The 14,878-nt window shown below is 48.6% G+C and overlaps 2 protein-coding genes across 11 annotated transcripts in view; one reads left to right on the top strand and one right to left on the bottom strand.

The window, feature by feature from the left end:
* Positions 1-14,024, bottom strand: part of LOC116845640 — a 42,198-nt gene extending 28,174 nt beyond the window's left edge. Inside the window, exons 1-2 of the mRNA XM_032818582.1 lie at positions 13,942-14,024; positions 11,771-11,848 (exon numbers count right to left, since the gene is read on the bottom strand). Coding sequence (XP_032674473.1) covers positions 11,771-11,848; positions 13,942-14,024 — 161 coding nt within the window. The remainder of the gene's footprint in view (positions 1-11,770; positions 11,849-13,941) is intronic.
* The window catches only part of LOC116845633 (protein bric-a-brac 2-like), a 509,307-nt gene that overhangs the window by 112,884 nt on the left and 381,545 nt on the right, over positions 1-14,878 (top strand). For 9 of the 10 annotated variants that reach the window (XM_032818564.1, XM_032818566.1, XM_032818561.1 and 6 more), the window contains one exon: positions 4,867-4,996. The exons of the other annotated variant lie outside the window; for it this stretch is intronic. The gene's annotated coding sequence lies outside the window, so the exon portion shown is untranslated. The remainder of the gene's footprint in view (positions 1-4,866; positions 4,997-14,878) is intronic. 10 annotated transcript variants of the gene reach the window in all.

Raw genomic sequence — 14,878 nt, forward strand, 5'->3', positions numbered from 1 at the left:
AGAGAGAGAGAGAGAGAGAGAGAGAGAGAGAGAGAGAGAGAGAGAACGGAAAAAGAGAGAACAGGATGAATTTTATTATTAAGGGAAGGGGGAGGGAACGCGGGGATGGAGAAAGAGAAAGAGAGAGAAGTTTATTCAGCGGACAGGCCAAAAAGGAGAGTACAGGATAGAGGGGCGACGCGGGGAGGAGGACGGGGAAGAGGGAGGCCGCGAAGCAAGCGAAAACGCGCGGACAGAGACAGTGCGCGCGCGCGTTTTAAGCGTCGTCGATCAATTAAATCCTTAATAAAAGGACTCCGTAACCAGATCTCGCTTACGAGATAATAATGTGCATTACGGCAGCTCGGATGCGTGAGACGACTCGCACGCACGCAAACAGCACGCGCGCGCGCGGCTGCTCCGTTCGCGACCGTTCGCTCGCTTTCCCGTGTGTACACACAGGGTGTCCCGGCCGGAAGCGCGCGCGCGCGCGCGCGCGCGGCCTCGCACCGCGGCGTAACGTTATTTTCTGATTTCCCATTCATGGGCTACCGTTTAGTTTCGATTTGCCGCTTCGTTACGACGCCCGGAGATTTACACGGTCAGATAGGATTGTTGCATGCCGCCACCTTCCCTCCTCCTTCTCCTGCTCCGCGCGTTTTATATAACCATCTTTCGTCACCGCGCGCGTTCTCCTCCGGATATCTCGCTCCACGATAATCTTTTCTGTTTGCCTCTTTTTCCCCGTTTCTTCTTCTTCTCTGCTTCTCTCTCTCTCTCTCTCTCTCTCTCTCTCTCCCTCTCTCCCTCCCTCGATTTTTTCCTTTTGCCGTTCATTCGCCGGTCTTTCCTGGAAGATAATGCTCGGTCGCGCACTTTGCATTTCAAATGCGGGAGAGAGAGAGAGAGAGAGAGAGAGAGAGAGGGAGAGCCGGACGGAACGGGGATCGATCGCGAATCGCGAGCGTACCGGCTAACAACGCTAAAAGGGAATAATTTCGACGGCGATGCCGGCCGATTAGACTAGCAGCCGTAGGTGCGGAGTGCGGGACAGCAACAACGTGCGCGTGCGGGATGCGGTGGATCGCGCGGCACTCCGCCACGGTTGTTCCTCGTCGTCGCCGTGGCCGCGGAGGACGAGAGGTCGCGCGGCCTTACAATTAATTTTACGAGATAACGATGGACGTTTCCTGATTTTTCTTCTCTTCCCTCGGCGAAAATACGGTAAATTCCACCGCGCGCGCACGTAAGAAAGCAGCGAAAGGGAGAGAGACAGAGAGACACGAAGTAGGGGAGGAAGAGACAGGGAGATGAGAACGTAAATGATTATTATTATAATAAAATTATTGTAATGAAACTCGCTCTCGTCGGATATTTAATTTTTAACGTCTCGGCGGCCGAGGAATTTCCGGCGGAGAAGAATTTTCCAGATCCAGTCCTGATATAATTTAAAGTACGGAGCGCGCTCGCTAATTTAAAATAACGAGCCGCGGAAATCTGCGACTCCACGACTCTGCCGCGGAGTCTCGGCGTCCGCGGCGTTCGCGTGTTTTCCTTTTCCATTTCTTTTTGTTCTGTTTTATTTTCGCAAGGACGAATCCTTCGCCGCGTGATTGCCGTCGAAGCGAGCACAGGAAACCGCCGCCAACGTCGCCATCTGTCGCGAGCAAGCGATTTTTATTGCACCCTCGACGAAGAGCGACGAAAGAGAAAAAATTTTATCGTGTCTCCGCGATCGTGTGGCGAGCGCGGGAAGATGACGGGCCGCGGGTGCGTGTCGGCCGTTCTCTTAAAAAGAGAGTGGGAATTTTCAGTGAAAACGGCCAGGACCGAATTTGCGAGAGCGCGACAAGCTGATTTTCAGACAAAACAGGAACGACCGTCAAGAAATATTTTTTATGTCAGCTCTCCGCGACAGTTTTTACAGCGACAAGATGAATGAACGTTCCTTCGCACTTCGGCTGGAGGGAGTGAGAGAAGGGGCGCCACGGGAACCGCTCTCTGTTGCTGTATTATCACAATTTCATTCCTCTCATTGTTCTCGCTCAATTATCGGGATCGTATTGTTTCGTCGTGTAATATTTAACGCGAGAACACACGTGAGAATTAAAGCGCGATTCAAGCCGCGCCGCCGGTTTGCACGTCGAATCTCACCTGACTGTGGCGTAAGTTGGATCTTTCTCGCGCGTTAAGTGCGCGAGCATACGCGAAGGGAGTCGCGCACACTTGGATTCACCGCGTTTACGGGACAGAAGGATTCGATGTCTCTCGTTAATTGGCGGGATACTCAGCATTGGCAATCGGATGGTTCCACCTTTTCCTTTCCTCTTCCTCCTCTGTCCGCTCTTCCTTCACCAAGGAACAATCCTTCGCAAATAACACTATCGATTCCCACCTTTTCAGGCGCAGCCTGTATATGTTTGTCGAGGGCGAGAGGAGACGGGGGACGGAAACCGGAGAAAGACCGGGCGAGGGTGGCGCGGTAGGAAGGCGGAAAAGGTGGAGGAAAAGGGAGGCAAGGAGGAAAGAGAGAAAGGCAGAGAAAAATGGAGAAAAAGGTCGAGAGCGTGGTACGCCGTGCCCAACGAGTAATAAGTTAGTAATAATATTTTCACAATATCTCTCCTGGATTGGATGTTATTTCATTATATTTTATTGCCTCTTACTATTACTCTTGCCGGTGCGGAAACCTCCCTCTGCCTCTCTCGGGTTTCCCTCTCCCCCTAACCCCTTCGTCCACCCACTCGCCGCCGCCGTTGCCGTCCCCCTGACCCCTTCGCGACCGCTACTACCACCGGCGCGCCCCGTTCTGTTTTATTATCTCGAGCCTCTTTCTTTCTCTCTCTCTTTCTCTCTCTCGCACTCCACATCGAGGGAATTCACTCGCGGAACTCATTATTGAGGGGTTTATTCTGCTGTAACCGTTGCCTGTCCCCGCTCGGCTCTTCCGCGTCGCACCACTTTCCTTTCCTTTCTTCCTTCCTTCCGTCATTCTGTTCCTTCTTCGTCTCCTGCTTCTCGACCGGACATGTCAGTCGCGAGCCGCACGCGGACCGTCGAAGACGCACGCTCGCGGTATATCAATCGCTGAAGATTTATCTTTTAAGCACACGGTATAATAAAAAAAATAAAAGAGAAAATGGGAATATATATATATATATATATATATATATATATATATATATATATATATATACGCGGAAAAAAAGATTGATTAAATTGACATAACAATGACGTAACTAAACTCGTTTTAGTTGAAGCAAACAGAATTCGTGCTCCTTCTAAACCAATTCAAGTCTTAAAAAGAGCCAGAATTAGACATGTTTTGATTGAAGGAAACAGAATTTCTGGCCCTCCTGAATCAAATTCGGTTCTTAAGAGCCAAGATGAAACGTGTTTTGGTTGAAAAAGTAGAATTCCTGGCCTTTCTGAATCAAATTCGATCCTTAAGAACCAAAGATTTTTTGTTTCTTTCAAGGACAACACATTTAATTGCGTTGTTATCACATTAATTCGACTAATTTTTCGCCACGTGCGACATGAAGGTGGGAAGCAAAGATATTGTGTGGTCTCCACTCCCTCGGATTATTTTATTATAGAACGCACGCGCCAGCGAAACGCGCGTTTTATCATAGTCTGCAGAGAAAAGGAGAACACAGGCTCCGCTATCACACACGCCTACCGCAAAAGACACGGTCGGTGTTGTATCGCGCGTGGGTGCCACGAAGACACGAGCAGCGAGGCGCGAGATCACCCAGCCCTTCGTCCGGGACGGGAAAAGTCGGGTGGTAAAAGTCGACCGACCGATAAATCGCTCTCTTACTTCACCGCCCGCGCAATCTTCGCCACCGCGGCGACGTATTTCTGCGGATTAACGTGTCCGAGAGTGGCTTTGTATGCACAAGTGGGAGCCACTTCAGGACTGATTTTTCCAACCTTTGGTGAACCAACTCAATTCAAATTAAATCGCACGTTTGTCTTTGCCTAATTTGAAGGATAAACAAAGACAGACATGTGATTTGACTGTTGTTAACTTACTAAGTAGTTGGGGAAATCAATCCTGGTCGTATTTTACGTGGCTGTACGTGCGTATACCTTAGTACGTTCAGCCATAGATGAGAATTCTGCACCAAGAGCCAGGTGAAATTAAACAAATGATCGATCAAAGATGTACTAACGTCTTTGATGTCCTGTTTCTCTCTTGTCAAGAAAACACGATTATCCTCGCGCCGGGGATTATTGCGATAAGTATATCCTCATGGAAAAAAAGATCTGCTACATATGGACAACTAAACATAATTTGCTGCATTAGCCACTTTTTCTTTGCTACGGGATTTTTTTGCTATGATAATAAGAAAATCTACTCCTGCAACACAAAAAGTAGCTAAAGCAGTAAATTATGTTTAGTTGTGCATCTATAGCAAATTTGCTACGTTAGTTACTTTTCTTATCGTAGGAGCAGATTTTTTTGTTATCATAGCAAGAAAATAGGTTCTTGCAGCAAAGAAAAAGTAGTTAACACAGCGAATTATATTTAACTGTCAATATGTAGCAAATTAGTTTGCTGCTGCAGCAAATTATTTTTACCCGTGCTTATTATTTATTAGAATTTTTTCTAAGAATCCGGCATGTATTTTCTTGACGGAAGAGAAAAAATAAACGGAACAAAAATGTTAGCAATGATAAACGTGACGCGGCGGACGGCCAGTGAAATAATTGTTAAATGACATTAAGAAGGCGATCGCGTTTTGAAATTCCCCAAGTTACTCATTAATTCGCTCGGGCTGATCCGATCCGCCGTAGCCGTCCGTCGTCGCTCACTTTTCTCAATCGTATCCTTTTTTTCACCCCCTCTCTTTTTCTTTCTCTCTCTCTCCTTCGTGACAGGCCGGAGGACCGCGGGGAGGAAGCGTCGACGCGCAGATGGACTTCGACGAGAGCAATGCACCCCGCATGGAAAAAGCGCAGCCTCTACCGCGAGCGGTATCGACAGCGTACGAAGACATGTAACGTACAGGTGAGTTGTACCACCGGGCATTACACGGCCGGGCGCACGTTGCAATTTCATGCGGAAAGTTTCGCCTTGATTCCACCTACGTAACGAGCGCGAGCGGCCCGTACCCCCTCATCGCCGCTTCGATTTTCTCCTCCGCTTAAGGAAGCTCCGTTTTGAAAGCGAGAAACGACTCGCGTTACACGGACGAACAATGCGCGCGGACGGAGGGAGCGAAAAAAAAATAGAAAGATAGAAAATAAAACGAGCGCGCTCGATATATTGTACAGGGTGTCTCTCTCGGCAATATCGCAACGGACGAGCGCGTCGCGAATTTCAAGTCGACTTTCTTCCCCCATCCGTACTCCCTCCTGCCGCGCAGCAAGATGACGGTTGATGCATATCGTACGCGGCGATTTTTGCGAGTTTTGACGTGCCTCTGAACGTTTCCCCCGAGCTTGACTCTCCGGGTCGATTCTTCGTCGGAGCGAAGTGAACTTTAAACGCGATAACACTGAAAGGGTTAATTTTGCCTCATGCCCGCACATGCACAAGAGAAACAGCATGGTTGGCCCACACATAAATCTGATTGTTCAATATTTATTTATTTATATACGGGAATATTCTCATTACAAATAAGATGTTTTAAAAAGTGTTTTACAAAAAAGAAAAGAATATGCAAAATGGAACACATGTTGAAGGAAGGAAAGGAAATGTAAGATTAAGTAATAAAGTGATGATTTTAAATTAAATTAAAATAACTTTTAATATATCATAATATTGAATTTATACGTGGGTTAAGCATGTTTTTTTTTCGCGTATTGATGGTGAAAATTGTTTTTTTTTTCCGACGTCTGTTTGAATTCGGAAATTTAACCTTCGAGAAGTGCATATCGTTTTCCATCTCAAAGTGAGACGCACTTCGGCATTTTTCGCCTCTGTACTTGGAGATAAGTTCTCGTAGTTCGTTCGCACGGTCGGCTCCACCGAAATCCGGTCGTACCGCGCTCAGTCCGTGATTCGTGAGGCGAAGCCGGCGGACACCCTGTATAAATACCGGCGCGAGAGTCGCGCGTATTTGCGCGATATATTGCTCGTCGCGGCAGTCATGTGCACAAACTCGGCGACAGAAATAGCGAGTGTTGTCACCGAGAAATTGCGGCGGCCGATCATAAAAGTATTACATCAGCGGTCTGTAATGCCGCTCGCTCACTCGCGCGCGTTCGCCGTATGCACCGGCGCAACGCTCGCGCGCGTATATTATATGCGTTATTGCTGCAACGAGGCGCAGTGACACAATGTCGATTTGTCGCGACGATGCGATCAAACGCGCGCGGCGCACGTCGCTCGCGAGCGTAATCGCCTAAATAACCACCATCGGCAGCCGTTTCTCTCTCTCTCTCCCCCTCTCGCTCTCTTTGTATGTGTGTGTGTTTGTCTATGTTTCTCCTTCCCGCTCCTACTCTCCCCTCTTCTCCCTGCTCTTCTCCCGCGAGGACGCGTCGAATCGGTCCAGGAGAGAAAACGCAACGGCGTGTCGCGATCGGCGCGATTGCGCGCCATGTCGAAGCAGAGCCGAGAGTCTTCCGATCCCGTCGAGGCGCGTCTGTCGTAATCGAGGTCGGGAGTAATAACCGTACCGAGGCCCCGAGAATCCGAGTCGGCGACGCGATTTATGTAACTTCACTTCACGTCGTCGTCGAAGACGCACTTCCAGAAAACGATCCTCCCGCTCTTTGTTTCTTAATGGATCGCAGCGCGTGCATCTCACGCAGTCTCTTATTTTCTCCTCCTTTGTCTCTTTTACCTCCGTGCTTATTTTGCGCGCATGCTTCTCGAATCTCATTTATATTATAACATTATAATTTCGGAAATCAATTTCTAAGTATTATTGGTTGAATCAACACGATACAGTGACACAACGAGACGTGGTTTGGTTGAAGAAGTCGCGTTTTGAGAATTTCTTAAGAATCGGAAGTTCCGCCTCCTTCAACTAAAACGCGCTCAATTATATCATTGCGCGTGTCATGTCGATTCAACAATTGTCCCCTCCTTTCCTATTCTCTTTGCGTGTTACATCTCACCCCGCGAACGAAACCGAACGACACTCCCCGCACCACCACGGGGGATCGCCGCTGCGTATCCACGGCGCTCCGCTCGCGACGCACTTGGCAGTCCGCGGTGTCTACGGCGTTTACAATTAACGGCGCAGAAATAGATTCCTCGTGTAATAGAACTCGCGGACATCGGCGAAACGCAGAAGCGGCAGCGCTTCATAAGGACTGGAAATACCGGGTTGGCGAACTCGCAGCGCGCGAGCGCGAGTAAACGGGTGATGCAGGAACGGGGCTGGGAGGGAGGGAGGGAGGACGCGGAGGGTTGGGGAGGGCGGAAGAGAGAGGGCCGTGTATTAATATAAGCTTGGCGTGACTAATACAACAATTTATCCAGCCGCGGGCATTTAAATAGTTATGACCCAGGTCGCCGGCAACGAGGCGACGAGCGGCGATTTCGTCACGCGCTAACTCGCGCGAATTGAATTCGCCTCGGCGCTTTCGTGAATTAACTCTCTCGTCGCCCACACGCCCCTCGCCGATCGCCGTGTCCCTCTTCGTCTCCCTCTCGCCTTCCTCTCTTTTTCTGTCTCTATCTCTCTCTCTCTCACTCACCCACTCGCTCATTCTTCTCTCTTTTCCGCGCTGGAATATATTTTTTTTCCCCAACCGTCGCGCAATCGACAAGCCGTCGCGACGCGTTGCGAGAAACGCACTATTGACGGCGCGCGTACAAGCGGCCGTTCACGTTTTCAGAGCGCGATAATTATGATAATACGGCGGTAGGTTAAATAAGACCGGAGCGCAAACGGGGTTAAAATTACTACGGGCTGCTTCTATGGGCGTTATTTAACGTTAATCGAGAGGTTTAACTGATTGTGCGCGGCTCTTTCTATAGGCGCAGCTAGAACACGGCGGCACGAATCGGTGGAAACTCCGCTCAAACTTCCATACTGATATTTACGAAAACAGCAAAATTTGCACTCATGGTCGCGCGACTCATCCTCTCTCTTTCCTGGCTCCGAGAAGGAGGAGCGGAGAGCACGTGCGATTCCCACGGCCGCGGTCGGCTCGATCGGGAATCGCGGGGCGAAATTGGGAAAGCGAGAGATTGTGAATACGGTTTGTATGCCGGTTATTTTTCGATGAGGCAAAGGAAGTTCGCGCAGCGACGATCGCGCCCTTCTGTTTTGCGTGCTTCGACCTGGAGGGGTTACCGCGGGGTAACTCACCCTCCGTAGCGGGACGTTCCGGCACTCGGCCGGACTCTCTTTTTAATTGTTATATTTATGCGGGGTGGCTGCCGCACACATGGCGATTCCTCAGCGCCGGGAAACGTGTTTTTTGGACACAGCACGAACAGACGACGTGCCCTTCTTCTCACCCTCGCTCTCCTTTCCACCCCTGTGAATCGATACACGTTGTGAAAACATCGGACTCCTCGCGCGATTAGAGCGACCGAGGGTGGAGATGGGGGCAAGGGCGATCCCTGCAAAAATATCCCACCGGCCAATTTATTATACGCTTTCGTCGCGTTTGCCGTGAAACGCGCACTCGTAAACGGCGGAGAGAACTGACAAGGCCGCGACAGGTCGCGATGGGAAGTTTCTAAAGTCTCATTAATCAGTGAGAAGAGATACACGACGCGAGGGATATATTGTGCAACACACAATGTATCGGTTTCCACGGGATATTTTTATTTTCGGAAAGAGCATCGTTCAAAAATTTTCGACGTTTATCACGTTCCCTCGAAAAAGCTCTTTCTCTCATCTCCCTTCTTTCATAGTTGACGACATACATCGGGACTTTTAATGTCGATGCGACCTCATCAATCTCTAAATTTCTTGAAGTGAAATCTCATTCAAGACGAGTGAATATTCTCTCGGAGCGACAATGAAAATCGCAAAAGCGGATGTTTTACTCAAGTTCACAAGTGAACTCTGATTCCGAACGAATGAAAGTTTTCATCGATTGATGATTAATTCCTGTGTCGGTGGAATACATTCCGAGTGAAAATATTCACTGAGCGATTCAGAGCGCGGAATGGGTGAGAGGTCATTCGAATTCGAGTGACTCGGCTGTCACTCTACTTTCTCGGATGAGGGAAGAGGGCAGGGGAAATATTACTCCAAGAAATTTACTCTCTAAAGCACAATCAGTGTATTCTTCACTGAAATGCTGTACTTATAACTGGTGGTTCAGTCGTAAATATAGCATTGTAATCAGTAAAATCTCGTTGGAGGGATCAGTTAATAGTAGCGACTATTCCCGTTATTGATGCACTCTGCGAGCACAGACAGTGTCATTGCACACGCAAGGCGCATGGGAGCCGTTAATTTCATAATCACAAACGCAGAAAGTTAAACAGCATACATCAAATTTGTGTATCACAGATTTTGCAGCGAAGTCTGACTTCCACTGATCAAAATCAGCGAGACATAATACGAAGCAGCAAAGTGGGTGTGTTTTCACCGAAAATCAGTGAATACTCATTGATCATCGGCGAAATAACTTGTTTTGCTGATTCACTTTAAGAGAGTAGAGAGCGAGTGCTCGGTAGAAAAGTAGGGAAGCTCTCCCTTTTTCTGTCTCCAATCCGTGGTTTGTCCGGCGAACGCTCGACGCAATCGTTCTCGCGAGCACGTGGAGGCAAGCCTCCGTTTGCGCGTTATCTCGCGACACGAGGCGCACATACGCGCACTTACTCGCTCGCACTAGTCCGGTCAACGTATCCGGTCAAACAGTAGCAGGAGAGTACGTAGCCGGCGTTGGTGCACCACGGTGCCGGGGAAGATCGCGGATAGACGAGAGACCGAGAGAAGAGGAGAGAAGAGGTGGGGAGCGGCGTCGGCGACGGCGGGGGCGGGGGAAGAAGGGAGGAAGGAACGGGCGGATGGGGCGAATATTGGACAACTAATTACCTAATCACTCATTATCCACCGCGGACTCGGGCGCCGGTAGTTCGGCGCGCCAGGTACGTAGATAGAGGTGGAACGGGCTTGCCCGGAGGGCCATTGTGATACACGAAGCAGAATCATGCACGATCGTATATTATCGATGAGGCGGGGTACGGGGCACGGTGTACGGGGCAGCGGCCATCCCTAAAATCATCCCCTCTCGTCTCCCGCCGACACCCCCGCAATCCTGTGTGCACCTCCGCTCGTTCTCGCTTTCTCTCTCCCCCTTCACCCCCCTCCCTCATCTTTCTCTCTCGCGCGCTCGCCGCTCGTGGCCGCCGCGCGTTTAACGTTAGCACGGAATCGGAGCCAATGACGGGGCGGAATCGCGATGCGGAAACGACGCTTCCTTTCTCGCACCTCGACGAGCCTGCCCCGACATTACTAGCGAGCGACCCTTCCTCTCTCCTTGTCGCACCCGCGACGACGACCACGACTACGACTACGAGGACGACGACGAGAGGGATTTCGCTGCATCTCTCCTTCTCTCTCTCTCTCTCTCTCTCTCTGTACACGTACACACACACATCTCTGCGCCGTATTGCTCTCGCTTCCTCTCTCTTTCTCCGTTTTCTTCGATTATCGCTATTTTCGGCCGCCGGTGACGTCCGGAATAGATAACGGTTATCACTAATGCATCGGGCCGCTTCTAATACGGTTCCGGGGGCGGCAGTCTGCCGAGCTCCCGCGCTATGCTGTCTATGGTATGTTTCGAGAGAATGTTAGAATGGATATATATAGAGAGAGAGAGAGAGAGAGATTGTGTCGAGGTACAATTGGTTTTTCAATTATGAGCAATTAAAAATCGAGAGACTGTAAATTAAGATTCTCGCGAAAAACAGTAAGTGTAGATGTCGAATTTCATTCTTTATTCAATCACGTGTATGATTAAATAAATGTGCAGAGAGGTAAACTGTTGAATGGTCGCATCATAAAAAATATTCGTGTGTTGAACATTTGTTGAAAAAAAGGGGGAAAAACAAAAGACGCGACATGTGTACGTGAAAATTTATCAATATGACTCGCATCTCCGACGACGCGTTCCGTCTATTTCCGCGGCTGTCACCTGGAAAAGTAATAACGCGTAGTTAAAAATTCAGTCCTCCGCCTCCGCTGTCCCCCTTATTCCCAATGTATATCTCGAAAAATAGCCGGCTCGTTTCGAACTCGTGTGCGGTGTGTGTCCTTTTTTCCGACGTTTCGTTTTTAATTCGATACGGGTAACAATTCGGTGATCTGCACGGCGATCTGTCGCGTGGAGCCGCCTTGAATCGTTCATAACGAGTCAGTTGGATCAGCAAGCTATCTCTGGAAACGAGGGAGATATTAATCGGCCGCCAAACACACATTGGTGGCCCGTGCAGACGTAATTGCGCCACCGAAATACACATCCTACTTGCGACTCGTCGTATATCGTGCTCCCCCGGCGCAATAATAAAAAATAAAAATATTCCTTCTCGAATAACGTGCGGCTAAACTCGTGGCAACGCGACTACCAATAGCCCAATCAACGTTTCATCAAGGAATGATCATTCCCCGTATATTAAGCCACGTGCTTGGCGCGCAGCCGTCCCCCACGGGTGTTCTTTAATCGTCCCGCGAGATTTTAACACTCCCGTGTTTATCACGACTTTATTTAGAACTGGCTTCGATGCCCTAAGCGTTCCATGCGCTTTGTTCCATTCTAATATGGAAGACTGGAAAAGTCTCTCGGCAAACGTTTTGTTGATCAAATGGTATCTGTTTGGATTTCCCGCTTGAAACCACTTATTTGAAACACTTCTAACCTGGATCCACGTAAATTTTCCACAAGTAGAGTCCATGTTTGTCTTTTTTTGTCAATCAGATTGAATCCCAACTGAAACCTACGAGAAAGAAGAATGTTAAAAATAAGCTATTTTTGACTCATTGGCGGAATCTTAACTAATCATTGGAAATTACTTTTGGAATCTTCTAGAAACAGAAAATCAAAAATTATTTGTCCGCTGTAGATCCAGAGAAATATTCACCCTTCAATATGTGCAATTCATTTTACTTTAAAACATCAAGGGTGCAAAGCTTAAAAAGACACTTGACTATCTTATATGACCATTTCAACAATCAATAATAAATCTCGATTTTCGTAACTTTCCTCAAACCTAGTGGATAAATAATTCTTATTTTCTATTTCTAGAAGGTTTCTTTCTAAAAGGAACAGTTTCCAATGATTAGTTAAGATTCCGCCAATGGGTTAAAATTGTCTATTTTTAACATCCCCTTTTCTATGTAAGTTCTGTATGAAAGGATGCGCGAGACGCAGCGCTAGAATCATGCGAGTCGATTCATTTATTCCGTCAATATTTCCTCACGATATGCTCACATTATTTAAAAGAAAAACAAGAAGAGAGAAAGAGATCGAAAAATATAACACCGATACGGCGTGTACGATAACACAATGACGACAACAATAACAACAACAACGACGACGACGACGACGACAACGATGACGACGACGACGACGACGACGACGACGACGACGATGGCGAGGCAACAACAACGTCGGAAGCGATCCGGTGTTCGATCGCCTTCCGATATGAGCATTCTCGGGATTAGGATGCGGTAAGACGCGGTCCGGGATAATCATGGTCGGGGCTGGATGTCGCGCCCGGCGCGGTGGTGGTCGGTCGTCGGGTTAGTCCCCGACGACCGCGCGATGCGCGTTATATGGGGGTTTAGGCCAGCGGACCGAGCTAACTGTAATCAGAGTTGCGGCGTGTTGTAGCGCGCCGGTTTCGCGTCCGACAGGATGGGAATCCTTGGCGCTGCTGGATCGACCTGGAACGTCTCCACCACTACGTGTCTATCTACCTACCCACCCACCTACCTACCTACCTACCTACCTACCTACCTACCTAGCTACCTAGCTACCTATCTACCGTCCCACGTTCGGCCCGGTCGAGATCGTTGCGTGTCCCGGATGCACGTGCTCGGGGTCACGGCTGTTCCCGGCCGATACTCGTCCTGGATGGTCCTTAATCCTCTTAAGTGCCGTGTGGCGCGACTAAATATCAATCACAGTTTATATCAACCCCCCGGTTCAGTGTCCCGCTTCCCTCCGGCTACAGCCGGAAGGAAGGGAGCCACGACGTCCACCGTCGTGGCCAAAGAGGAGCGAGAGAGCGACGACGTGGACGATCGATCGCGGCGAAGAACTCGATCGGCAGCAGTCCCTCGCATGTGCTTGATTGGCGTGTGTTCACCTTTGTCTCGCGGCCGGGTCGACGATTTCGCGCGCGTGTCGTCTTTACGACCATCGGGACTCCATCGTCAGCGATCGAGAGAGAGAGAGTAAGACGCTTAGAGGCTATCGCTTGCGAAAGTTTCCCAGCGAAGAGACGATTCGCAAACTCATCATTAGAATTTCATCCGACGGAGGTGAAATGTTCCATATCAGAGAGAAAGAGGAACACGTACATGAATATACACGGACACGTTCGAAAAAAAGGGATAGCTCGCGCGCGCGAGCATTACGTTCGCACGATTCTATTTTTCACCTTTTACCTTCAACTTTGTTCCCAAAGAGCCATTTCTCAAATTATACTTCCGCGTGCGCGTTTGCAGCACGATGTCCTCCTTATAAGACGCGAAGATCTTATCAAACTTTCAAGCCTGTTTTTCTCAGAACGGTACTATTACTCATAGGCGCTTTTTGTAAGCTCCAACTTTCTCGGCGGTCGTATACACCGCGATATAATGCAAAATATTCCATTATAACACTCATTCGTTAAGGATGATTCATGACTTGCAGGGAGCGCGATCGATCGCGTTGTTTGCCGAGAGAAAAAGGAACACGGGTAACGGCCTGTATTTATAGGGAGCGATGCGATCAGTCGCGCGCGCGCGCGCACTATCGTAGATCCATTTAAATACATTTAGGAGATTGCAAAAATGGACTATCGCAACGTCGATGAGTAACTACTTATATTTATAGAGCCCGTCCTCGTCCACGTCCTCCTCGTCGTCGTCGTAGTCGTCGACACCGTCGGCATCGCGCGGATCCATTCGGGTACATTTAGAAGATTGCAGAAACGAAGTTTCGCGCGAGTCTCGACCGACGTATAATTACGCGTTCAATTACGCGCGGCGGACGATAAATACCCGGTAACGCGGCTATACATAAAAGAGTTCGCGAACTGAGCTCGATTAATCGAAGGGCTCCGGGCGATAACGCGCTAAGCCACATTTCACCCGTTGCCGGCCGCGAAAGAAGGAGAACGGGTGGCAGACCTCGCGAACGGGCCCGGGTAACACCGCGAGAGTCGCCCGTAAGTCTCACGTAATGACGAAATTAACGGTCGCCGTAAAATCCTTAATCTTATCATTAGCCAACATACACGACGGCGTGTCTCTCCGTCTCATCGGCGACGACGATGCTGCTCCCATGTCGCGATTATCGATCTTTCATGGGGAAAAAATTGATTGGTGATTCAGCAAATCTGCAATTTGCTCGACAAAATTGAATGTTGTGGCTAAACAAGTTTGCTTGTCAACAAGTTGTGCGTATCAGAGAGATCATGTGCGGAAATAATTGTTCACAGAGCAACTTATTTTTGTAAATATTATTTTGTTTACTGCATATTTGGAAAAGATACGATGATGGCAACTACGTAGGTGACAACAATACGAATTTTGTAAGTGGAATTGAGTTCGATTGCAAAAATTATAAAATAATTAATTAAATTATGTATATTACAATTCTACATACAAAATTCGTACAGTCGCTTATATAATCGCCATCACCCTACTTTTCTCTAAGTACAACAAAACACTTTATACTTCGAGTCAATTTAAGTTTGCGAAACAGACTTGTTAATTTTACTCGAAGGAAATCGTGCTTATTCGAGAAACAATAAAGA

Source organism: Odontomachus brunneus, unplaced genomic scaffold (genome assembly GCF_010583005.1).
Source record: "Odontomachus brunneus isolate Ranch 3 - 2012 unplaced genomic scaffold, Obru_v1 Obru_scaffold_054, whole genome shotgun sequence".
Taxonomy (NCBI): Eukaryota; Metazoa; Arthropoda; class Insecta; order Hymenoptera; family Formicidae; genus Odontomachus; species Odontomachus brunneus.